Consider the following 12181-nt stretch of genomic DNA (forward strand, 5'->3'; position numbering starts at 1 on the left):
TTCTATTATAATATAAATTGTCACTCATGTACTGTATGCTAATGTAACTCATGATAAAAATGTTTTGTTTTAAAACAAAATGAAACGGTTGAGTTGGATCTGGCAAGTAGAAGACATGCAGTTTATTACATCGCCTCGCAACCTACTTGGCCACAGACTTAGGTTACACTCTTCATCTTTTTCCCATGCTATCTAAAGCATCGACTAATCTTAAATTTGCATTGCCAATTCGGGTTTTCTAACAATTATTATGTTGCAACTTAATTTGGATACAAAATCCTGACTTAATTAGAATTTAAGAACTTTACAATGTGCATTAAAATGATGACAGAAATATAGTGAAATGTCAGTTTCAAATTTCATGTCTACCTTGAATCCAAATACCTGTGCCGTCATTTCCTTCAATGTTGAAAGGAGCCGTAACTTGCAATAGATCTCAATTTTTCGCTTGTATAATCTTTAATTCCCACTATTTGTTCATAAAATTTTAAAGAAAAAATCAAATGAAATCTTTAAGTTTTACACCCCATGTTTATGCCGGTTAGGCTAAAGGAGACGGTGATGATGAGAGATGAGTAAAGTGGTTGAATGAAAAATGTGGGAGGAAACGGGAGAACCCCGACAAAACACACGAGCACGGTGCTTGTCCACCACAAATTCCACACAGCGCGAGCTGGGATTGAACATGGAACCCCAAGCACCGGAGGTGAACGCTCTACCACTGAGCCACCGCGCCTCCAAAATTTTAAAGAAATATTAGTTACTAAGAAGTAACACTTCCGATGTGTAACACTTCGATTTTGATAAAATTTGGCAGGTAGATATTACACATGAAATAAACGAATACGTGTCTCCTATTTTCTGCGGAAAAACAGTTTTAAGGGGCAAAAGCCCCCACGCAAAAGTTTGAAATTTGACGCCCGAAAGGCAAATTGAACAGAAGTAAACGAAATTTTACACACATATTGCAAACAAAATTAGGGAATACGTGCTTCGTATTTTCCTTACAAAAAACGGTTACGTGGGACACGGATAAAACTTTCATCACGAAATATTGAAAATACTAGTAACAGTATGTCAGATGTGTATAAGGGAAATGAAGAATTGCAACGAAACTTTGTGAAAGAACAATTCGCAAAAAAAAGGTATACGGGTTTTTTATATTCTGCGGAAAAATGGTTTTAGGGGGCAAAAGCCCCCACCCACATTCTTTTCAAATTAAGGCCCGAAAGACCAGAGGAAGTTAACCGAAGTCAATGAAATTGTGGTCAGATATTGTAGACATAAAATGAGGGAATACGGGTTCTTGATTTTCTTGAAAAAAAGAAAACCGTTTAGGTGGGACACAGACCGCTCCAAAACTTTGATCGTGAAATATCGAAAGTGCTAATAACAGTATGTCAGAAGTGCTTGAAGGACATGCAAAATTGAAACAATACATTGTGTAGGGACAGTATGGAAACATTTACGAATACGGGTTTTCTATTTTCTGCGTAAAAAAGGTTTTAGGGGCAAAAGCTCCCCCCCCCAAAATATTGAAAATTGAGGCCTAATGACCAGAAGAAGTGAACTGAAGTGAATAAAATTGTTCATTGATACTGTAGACATAAGATTAGGGAAATACAGTTTTCTTATTGCCCTAAAAAAAACAGTTTAGATTATACACAAACCCCTCCAAAACTTTGATCGTAAAATATCAAAAGTGGTAATAACAGTATGTCACAAGTACTTGAAAAACATGAAGAATTGGAAGAAAACATTGTGTAGGGACAATACGCAAAAGAAACAAATATGGTTTCTTATTCTGCGGAAAAACCGTTTTAAGGGGGCAAAAGCCACATCCAAAATTTTTAAATTTGACGCCCAAAAGGCAAGAAAAACTGCACCGAATTGAATTACATTGTGTAAAGATATTGTAGACTTAAGATGAGATAATTGGGTTTCGTATTATTCTGGAAAAAAGCGGTTGAGTGAGGCACGGACCTTCTAAACCGTTGATTACTAAATATCAAAATTGAGAATAACCATATGTCAGACGTTCCTAAAGAATATTTCGAATTCGAACGAAACTTTGCATACTCCAAAACAATAAATGAAACGTGTTTCAACTTCAGTGGAAAAACACTGTTGGGGCCTAGGCCCCATCTGAAAAAAGTAGATATTTCCGTAATAGCGCAGGAAGGAGTGGATCGAAACAAATGAACTTTTGTGTAGATATTATATACACCCTATGTGAAATAAGCACTTTAGTGTTTCTCAAGTTTCCCTATCCGTTTTGCTTCAAATTTGGCAGATCAAGAGCAAACTGGAAATAAATCGACACGTATTTTTGTTTATGCGAAAAACATTATAAGGGTTAAAAGTGCCTCCTGAAATTTTATATATATAAAAAAAACGCTATACTGTTTGGGCTTGTAGTTGATCTGAAAAATGTAAAGAAATCGGATGGAGACACGACACATGTGAAACACGAAGGGCCAAAGTTTACACACCCAATATCTACATACAATTTCATTCGCTTTTATCTACACCTCTCGCCCCTCAAAGCCTTGGTCCACTCAACAGTCTTTTCTTTCAGGAAGAATACAAAACACATATTCCCTTATCTTACCTCTACAATACTTGTGCACATTTCATTCATTTCGGTCCATTTCTTCTTGTCTTTCTTGCGTCAACTTTCAAATTTTTTGAGTGGGAGCTTTTGTCCCCTAAAACCATTTATTCACAAAAATTAAGAAAATGCGTATTCGTTTGTTTTTTGCGTATTGTTCATACAAAATCTTTCGTTCAAATCCTTCATGTCCTTTACATCTGACATACTGTTACTAGGACCTTTGATATTTCATGATCAAAGGTTTGAAGGGGTCCGTGCCCCACCTAACCGTTTCTTACAGGAAAATACGAAACTCGTATTCCCTCAGTTTATATCTGCAATATCTGTGCAAAATTTCATTCACTTTGGTTCACTTCTTCTTACCTTTCGGAAGTCAAATTTAAAAATTTTTAGGTGGGCTCTTTAGCCCCCTAAAACCGTTTTCCCGCAGTAAGTAAAAGCAACAGTATTCGTTTATTTTTGGCGTATTGTCCATACACAAAGTTATCTTGCAATTCTTCATGTCCTTTACACACATCTGACATACTGTTACTAGAACTTTCGATATTTCGTGATCAAAGGTTTGGAGGGGTCGGTGGCCCAAACAACCCTTTTTCAACGAATATACTTAACCTATATTCCCTCATTTTATGTCTACAAACTCTGTGCACAATTTCATTCACTTTGGTTCATTCTTTTTGCCTTTCGGGTGTCAACTTTCAAAATTTTTGGTGGGGGATTTTGCCCCTAAAACAAATTTTCCACAGAAAATAAAAATCAGTATATGTTTATTTTTAGCGTATTGTCCATACACAAAGTTATGTTGCAATTCTTCATGTCCTTTACACACACATCTGACATGCTGTTACTGGTACTTTCGATATATCGTGATCAAAGGTTTGGAGGGGTCGGTGCCGCAAACAACCCTTTTTTCCACCAATATACTAAACCTGTATTCCCTCGTGTTATGTCTACAATATCTGTGCACAACTCCATTCACTTTGGTTCATTTCTTTCTGCCATTCTGGCGTCAACACTCAAAATTTTAGGTTGGGGCTTTTGTCCCCGAAAACAGATTTTTATAGAAAATAGGAAACAGTATATGCTTATTTTTTGCGTATTGTTCATACAAAATCTTTCGTTCAAATCCTTCATGTCCTTTACATCTGACATACTGTTACTAGGACCTTTGATATTTCATGATCAAAGGTTTGAAGGGGTCCGTGGCCCACCTAACCGTTTCTTACAGGAAAATACGAAACTCGTATTCCCTCAGTTTATATCTGCAATATCTGTGCAAAATTTCATTCACTTTGGTTCACTTCTTCTTACCTTTCGGAAGTCAAATTTAAAAATTTTTAGGTGGGCTCTTTAGCCCCCTAAAACCGTTTTCCCGCAGCAAGTAAAAGCAACAGTATTCGTTTATTTTTGGCGTATTGTCCATACACAAAGTTATCTTCCAATTCTTCATGTCCTTTACACACATCTGACATACTGTTACTAGAACTTTCGATATTTCGTGATCAAAGGTTTGGAGGGGTCGGTGGCCCAAACAACCCTTTTTCAACGAATATACTTAACCCATATTCCCTCATTTTATGTCTACAAACTCTGTGCACAATTTCATTCACTTTGGTTCATTCTTTTTGAATTTCGGGTGTCAACTTTCAAAATTTTTGGTGGGGGATTTTGCCCCTAAAACAAATTTTCCACAGAAAATAAAAATCAGTATATGTTTATTTTTAGCGTATTGTCCATACACAAAGTTATGTTGCAATTCTTCATGTTCTTTACACACACATCTGACATGCTGTTACTGGTACTTTCGATATATCCTGATCAAAGGTTTGGAGCGGTCGGTGCCGCAAACAACCCTTTTTTCCACGAATATACTAAACCTGTATTCCCTCGTTTTATGTCTACAATATCTGTGCACAACTCCATTCACTTTGGTTCATTTCTTTCTGCCTTTCTGGCGTCAACACTCAAAATTTTAGGTTGGGGCTTTTGCCCCCGAAAACAGATTTTTATAGAAAATAGGAAACAGTATATGCTTATTTTTTACGTATTGTCCATACACAATATTTCGTTGCAAGTCTTCATGTGCTTTACACAAATCTGACATAGTGTTACTAGCACTTTCGATATTTCGTGATCAAAGGTTTGGAGGGGTCTTTGCCCAACCCAACCTTTTTTTTGCAGGAGTATATGAAAGCCGTTTTTTGTCATTTTACTTCTACAATATCTGTGCACAATTTAATTCACTTTGGTTAACTTGTTTTTGCCTTTCGGGTGTCATCTTTCAAAATTTTGTGTTGGGGATCTTGCCCCCTAAAATGTTTTTTCTGCAGAACATAAAAAACCTGTGTTCGTTTATTTTTGCGTATTGTCCATACACAAAATTATGTTGCAATTCTCTATATCCTTTACAAACATGATATACTGTTATTAGCACTTTTGATAATTTGTGATCAAAGTTTGGAGTGGTTCGTGCCCCACCCAACCGTTTTTTCAAGGAAAAATCAAAACCCTTTTTTGTCATTTTACGTCTACACTTTCTTTCCACAATATTGCTTACTTCGGTTCACTTCTTGTTGCCTTTTGGGAGTCAACTTTCAAAATTTTGGGTTGGGGCTTTTGCCCCCTAAAACCGTTATTCCGCAGAAAATAAAAAAAAGTATTCGTTTGTTTTTTCGTATTGTCCATACGTAAAGTTTCGCTGCAATTCTTTATGTTCTTTATACACATTTGACATCCTGTTACCAGTACTTTTGATGTTTCGTGATCAAATGTTTGGAGGGGCCCATGCCCCACCCAACCGTTTTTCATTAGAATATGAAACCCGTATTCCTTCATTTTACGTCTGCAATATCTGTGCACAATTTCACTCATTTCGTTTCAGTTGTTCTTTCCTTTCGGGTGTCAGCTTTGAAAATTTTGGGATTGTCTTTTATATTAAACCTTTACATTATGTATGTTTTGTTTTTTATGAAATTCCTCTTCCGGTTGGAAAGAGAGAAATGGTTTTCTCTTATATATGTTTCTTACCATTCATCTTGTTTGAACTGCTTAAGTAAGATCATTTTCTAACTTTTGATGTCATCCAACTCCGTCACAATAATAAAGTTGTCATTCTTAACAATTTGTTTTATTCTCTTATTTGCAGTTTGCCACACTGATATATTTGTTACAAAATTGAGGTTTGGTCCAACGCCTTTCGAATTCGCAACCAACCGAAGCGCCGAGCATTTTGGGTTGCCTGCTGTTGCAGGAAAAGGAGAATTGCAGGTGGTATTGCACTTTTGGAGTCGTGTATACAAAATAACGTGATATGATATAGTTGTTTATCAAGTTATTTTACTGTTTATCAAGTTATGAACATGCTTAATTATAAAAAAAACAGTAACAATAACATAGTAAGAATAAAGTTATTCACAATCAGAGGCGCTGTTGCTGTTTGAAACATCAAGTTCGTTATCCTTGTCTGATCATTTGATGCAACACTGAAAACACACAAATTATGTGCAAGATAATTAATTACATACACAAGTGCAATTATCGTTTCCACAGAGGCGAGACAAATTGATGATGAGATAGATAGTAAAGAAATGTTACTCTTTTCAGTCTTGTTTAGTTACACGCTATTGAAACATAGACATACAGAGAAATAATAAATTTCCTGGTACTAAAGCCCATTAAGGACAAAAACAACCTAATGGAACACATTGACTAATGGATACATGATCAGCTTCATCGACTCGTAATTGATTTTATTTGTTGCTTTCTGGACGGGCTTTCCCTAAATCGCAATTCATTTAGCTCTCTCGATGTCTAGATACTAGAAAATTTTTGTGGCCCTACAGGTAGGAAAAGTATGAATCATGAACAAACCATAAGCCATGAAGCAAACACCGGTAACTTATTCAAATCTTTCTCGCACTATTGAATGTCTACCGGACTCGAATGTGACACAAACTCAGATATATCGAGGACAGGGTAAAGTAGGCTTAGCAGTAGCTGAGTGATATTTAAAGAAAACAGTAGAACATCCACTTAAAACTTAAAAATAGTCACTCTCTATTCACACTGATGGGATAGTAAATGGTGATGCTTATGGCAATCATAAAACACACAAAACGATGTAAATCATAGTATATAAGTAAATTGTAATGCTGTTATCTTAGGTTAAGTTTAGGCCTTTTGTGCGGTAGATTTCTTGAACGTGATTTTGAAATACTTGTTTTTTATGTGATAAATTATATAGTCTATGTCACATAAAAATCTAGTCAAACGTATAAATAGGTACTACATTTCTAATTATTGGTGTTCCTCCTGCAATTTCAAACCGTGATTTTATGTTTACGTTCTATTCAAGTCGAGTCATATCCAGAGAATGCTTCTTTCTTATCTATCCATTAATAAAATTTACTTGAATACTTGGAATTTTACTTATACAATATGGTGTCAAGGAAATAAACAGTCAAATTTTGCATAGTGTTCAGAGTCTCGATACAAGAAAATAGTATATATTGGACTTTAGTTCGAAGCTAATAACAGAGGTGAGTTCAATTTAAGGTAATTAGTGGTAACAATTTAAGATAACCCACCGTATTATCAATTCCACTAATTGCATTACATTTGCTCCATCTCCATAATTAGGCCTTTCTGAGCAATGTCGCAGATAAACCTTTATCTTGTACAGAGGTCCTCAACAAGTATAAGAAATCTGCTAGTAGACTTATTCAGTGTAGCCATCCTGCGAACAATTTCAGTAATTATCATAAATTAGTCCAATCTCCGTGTTTCCGACCAAGGCCTTAGATCGTAATTGAGCTGCTTCCGACCTTCAAATTTATTTCGCCCACCAAAGTAGAATATGTGTGAGCTTTACTGTTCTCCTTTAAAGTTTTTGTGCGTGTTACAGCTTGACAGTGTTATGTTTGTTATTGTCAAGGTCACGTGGCAACGAAAAACTAATGTTTGTTTATGTCTAGTGACATAATATATAGTGGCGCACCCTGTGATAATCTACGAAAAACCGACATGTGCCAAAACTTCACTAAAATTGGTGCACTATTCCGACACGAGGAATCACAGAGGAAGGACTTATCAACTATCGTTTAGTGGAACGTAAGATTCTATTCACATGAAAGATGGATATTGACGAAACTGTTACAAACAAATTTACGTGCAACGAACATTCTGAAAAGCTAATACTATAGTTAAGATCTATTAATCGTGTTGTGTTACATTTCGCGTCGTGTTCGCAAAAGACAAAACTGGAGCATATTCGAGACATTGAAGGTTAAATCTGTTAATAGTACATGTGAACTAATAGGGGTATGTTTTACTTCTTTATTCGATAAACAAGTAGAAAGAAGCAGCATTTTTGATTTGAATCATGCTCTGTAAGTAATAGCTTCTGAAGTAATTGGACATGGTAAAAGTAAATGTCATGAGTGTAGGTGAGAACAGGCATTTACGTTGTATGTTCTCTTCTAGCTAACCACTAGACCGCCTTTTGTTTGTTGAGTTCCTTATTCTGGCATTATTGTGTTGGGCTTACTACCAGATGCCCTAGAAGACGGTCTAGAGTAAACTATATGACACCAAATTACACCACCTATATGACACCAAATTAGTGCACGGATATCTAGTAATTATCCGTGCAAAAAAACTATAAAAAAGGGTGGAGAGGCCAGTTATTGATATCCTTGCTAATTGAGGACCCGATTGAATAGATTGGCCTCTCCACGCTATTTTATAGTTTAGTGCACGGATAATTATTAAGAAGGTGAGGTGAATGGTGGATTCTAGGTGGTGTTCCTGAGTCATGACAAGTGATTCTATTTGGTACATGGGAGAAAGCACAATACAGTAATAAGACAAAACTTCTTTTCTTCCTCGGCTTATTCCTGGAGTATCCGATATACACATAAAGTCAAGTTGGCTGAAATATCGCTTGAAATCCTCAATACTCACACATTTGAAATTGAGTTATTTCTGGTTGTTTGAGAAAAAAAGTGTTCTCTTTTTAATATTTTTACAGTGCAAGTAACGCAATGAATTACATCTTAAACGTTCAACTAATTTGGTGTCATATAGGTGACGTAAAATTGAGAGTACGTTTATTAATTAGTGGAAAAGTTAATATTATCTGAACAAAAATCGACTTCAATATAATTTAAACATTAATATCACATTTTAAATTTTTAGATAAACGTGTATAATTAAAATTATCCTACTTACTCAATTTTTTTCCACATCATGCAAATAATTAAAAGAAGCTACGGACTCTCGACGCTTATCCAAGTCATGAGGCTGATGGACCATTATCTTGACCACTCGACAAAGCACAACACCACGATCGTTATAAGTCGACATCATTTACAAATTATTAATAATTCAATAATATTATGGTCCAATTAATTTTTCGAAAAGTTTCTCATTTCTATCCGCAGCAGAAAGTTCAGAAGTAATTAATTATTATTTTAATTTTGCACTTAATGAAATTTATGTATTTATTATTCCTGATGTTTGTTTATATTATTTATATCTTGTTTATTCATTTTACTTTGAAACAGCTTTTCGCTCATCTGAAAGAAACCAAACCTGAAATATTTCAAAAGGTGATTGCCATCAAGGGAGATTTTGCCTCTCAAGGATTAGGATTGGATTCTGAAAGTCGCAAATTGTTAGTGGAGAATGTTTCAGTTGTGTTTCATTCGGCAGCAGTGGTATCCTTCATAACCGATCCGTGGTCGCTTTTTGTCACTAACATTTCTGGAACCAGAAACCTACTGGATATAGCAAAGGAAATGACTCAACTTGTTGTAAGTAAATTGAAAATTTTACAAGTTTCGAAGAAATGTTGAGTTTTCTGATGGATAAAGTTAATGTTTAAATAATTGGATCTTTGTACTCAGTGTTTATACTCTAATCATTGATTTAATAATTACATAGAACATTGCAGTAGTATGTGCCTAAAAAGTTTGTGTGATACTGTGATTAAACACATTTCAATATGTTAGATAACAGTGTATTATGCTGTATACCATATAAATCAATAACTATTTCTTCCAGCAGCAAAATAACACCCAAGAAATGACATACTTACTAGCGACACAAAAGTTCGTGTTTCTTCCGATTTTCTCAAAAACTGCACATGACAATCTTGCACAAGCCTGAAAGGATGTTGAAATCTTTGAAATTAGGCCCTGAAAGATTCAGATACTCAATGATAATATGTTAAACTTCTTGTAGAAATCCTTTACCAGTAGATTCAGAAAAGATTCAGTTTCGGGAAGGTGCTGAGTAATCACTTTTAGTTCCAATTGCTCACAGTCACATTTTTACAATTGCTGCCTTAAACCTCTATCCAACGTCAAAAATATCTTGAATATATACTGACTGTGTTCAAGCATGCAAAATTATGTACTAAGTAGGCTGACAAATACAGGGTACAATGAAGAAAGTTATTCAACGAATTGTATGGAAAGTTATCACTGCAAAATGTCATAGCATATCACTTAATTCGAAGAATCACTGCAAAATATTGCCTGTGGATTGTCAATATAATGCTGCATTCAAGAGTGTGTATGTCTGTTTCTAGTTGTTTGCATTTAATTTTGAGAATATTTGGCTTTCAAGAAGTAAGTGAGATTTGATAAAATTTAAAAGGTCAACATTCTGATCAAGTTCTTTCTTGAATGACTGCAGTATCTTCTTTGGAGAAAGGCTTCTTGATGGACAAAGCGATTGTTACAATTCACATAATTTGGTACATTCTTCGTCTGAGAAATTAGTTAATTTTTAAACTTGACATACCACGCGCACATCTTTAGTCAGGCCCTTTATGTTTAGTCTACAAAATAGACTTTTCCTTAAAAGAGTAAAGAAAAGAAAAGTCATTAAAAGTCTAAAAATTGGACCCTTTTGTGAGATCTAGAAATTCACTAGAAAATCTAAGAGATCTTTTCATATGGAGCATATGAAAACTAACATATGATATCTTTGTTTGTAACGTCCTTGCATACTTTCACCAAACAGAAATTAATAAGATAGTGATATATTGCAAGTCTGTATCCTCGCAATGAATCCGTTTTAAAGTATATCAGAAGACGTATTACAAATTCTTCGTTTCATTGTGTTACTTGACAGAGGTCTTTGCACATCCACATCTCAGAAAACCTGGACGCTGAAAGCGACCCAAAATGTTTGTCCATACCGTCTTAAGACTATCATCGCAAGCATTTCAACTCCAATGTCTCAAGTGTTGATTAGGTTGCGTGATCGTGGACCCTTAAATATACAATAACAGAATTAGACATTTCGGGAGGAAAGGAAAACTTGCAAATATTAGTAATAGCTTAGGCCGATACGTGGCTTACTTGGCGATAATGTAAATTTTCAGCTGCAGTTCGTTTCTATTTTTATCGACGTATATATATATATATATATATATATATATATATATATATATATATATATATATATATGTGTGTGTGTGTGTGTGTGCGAGAGGTACTGGGATTGATACCCAGCATCTCCACCATACTTATTTGGGATCGTAATAAGACTTATGGGAGAGTAGTAAGAATTTGAGGGTTCTGGTAAACTAACATTTGAACGAATTAAATTAAGAAATTCAAATTTATCCTTTCTACACACGAATTTATTCCCTTCCTATTGACAAATAAGTCTATTGGCCCAAGATGAAAGTCATACCATACTCAAAGAGACTTTGTGTACATGCATCTTTTCCTGTCCATACCGGACTAACCACTTCTCCTTTCATACAATGTCTTTCACTTAAGGATCACCAAAATGTCGGACAAAGGTTCTAATAAGAATAATCATCCGCCGTACTGTAGTCTGGATTTTATTCAGAAGTCACTTTCTTGGTTCAATTCAGCAGTTTTCTATCATTGAAACCGGCAGTACACTAAAGAATGCGGAATCCAGACAGGGTGGTATAATCAGGAAAGAGCAATGTACTCATAGAAAATACAGTAACATTTCAATGCGTCGTTCTCTCCAAGTATGATACAAACAATATATATATATACATAATGTACGTATGTGTGCTTCTACGGTATAAAAGCTAGTAGCGGTTTTCATTATGTCTTTTGGTGATAATGGACATTTCCACTGGTTTTTTGATTGCTCTCAAGAAACTTTCGAACTAGCTGATTACAAAGAACATTTTTATTCTCTCATGGGACGATTTTATTTAGTCGAAATATACTATTCAATTACAATTGAATTTGTGCTCCTGAAATCATGACAACCATGTTTGTAAGGCATACGTTGGTACAGGGAAAGATGTCTGCGCCGCTCACTAGGAAAACTACTTAGCGAAAGATACGATGCATGTTTTTCAAATGTGTATGATGTTGCTAATCACACACAGAACAAGAAAAGAAACAGGACTTAAGGCTTCTTTGAACATAAAGCTATTTGTCTGTTTATTTATTACCATTTATTTGAATATACTTGAGTATATTAGGACAAAGTTGTATTGTAGTAAGTTGCAATATTACTCACATTGTTTGTAGCCTGAGGTAATAAACTAATTAATGTTTCCAT

The 12181-nt window shown here is 35.0% G+C and overlaps 1 protein-coding gene across 1 annotated transcript in view; it reads left to right on the plus strand.

Annotated features, from left to right (window-relative positions):
• LOC145660796 (putative fatty acyl-CoA reductase CG5065) overlaps window positions 1-12181 on the plus strand; it is an 86297-nt gene that overhangs the window by 31551 nt on the left and 42565 nt on the right. Inside the window, exon 2 of the mRNA XM_081726205.1 lies at window positions 9178-9426. Coding sequence (XP_081582331.1) covers window positions 9178-9426 — 249 coding nt within the window. The remainder of the gene's footprint in view (window positions 1-9177; window positions 9427-12181) is intronic.

The sequence above is a fragment of the Thermobia domestica genome, chromosome 9 (assembly GCF_964235325.1).
Source record: "Thermobia domestica chromosome 9, izTheDome1.hap1.1, whole genome shotgun sequence".
Taxonomy (NCBI): Eukaryota; Metazoa; Arthropoda; class Insecta; order Zygentoma; family Lepismatidae; genus Thermobia; species Thermobia domestica.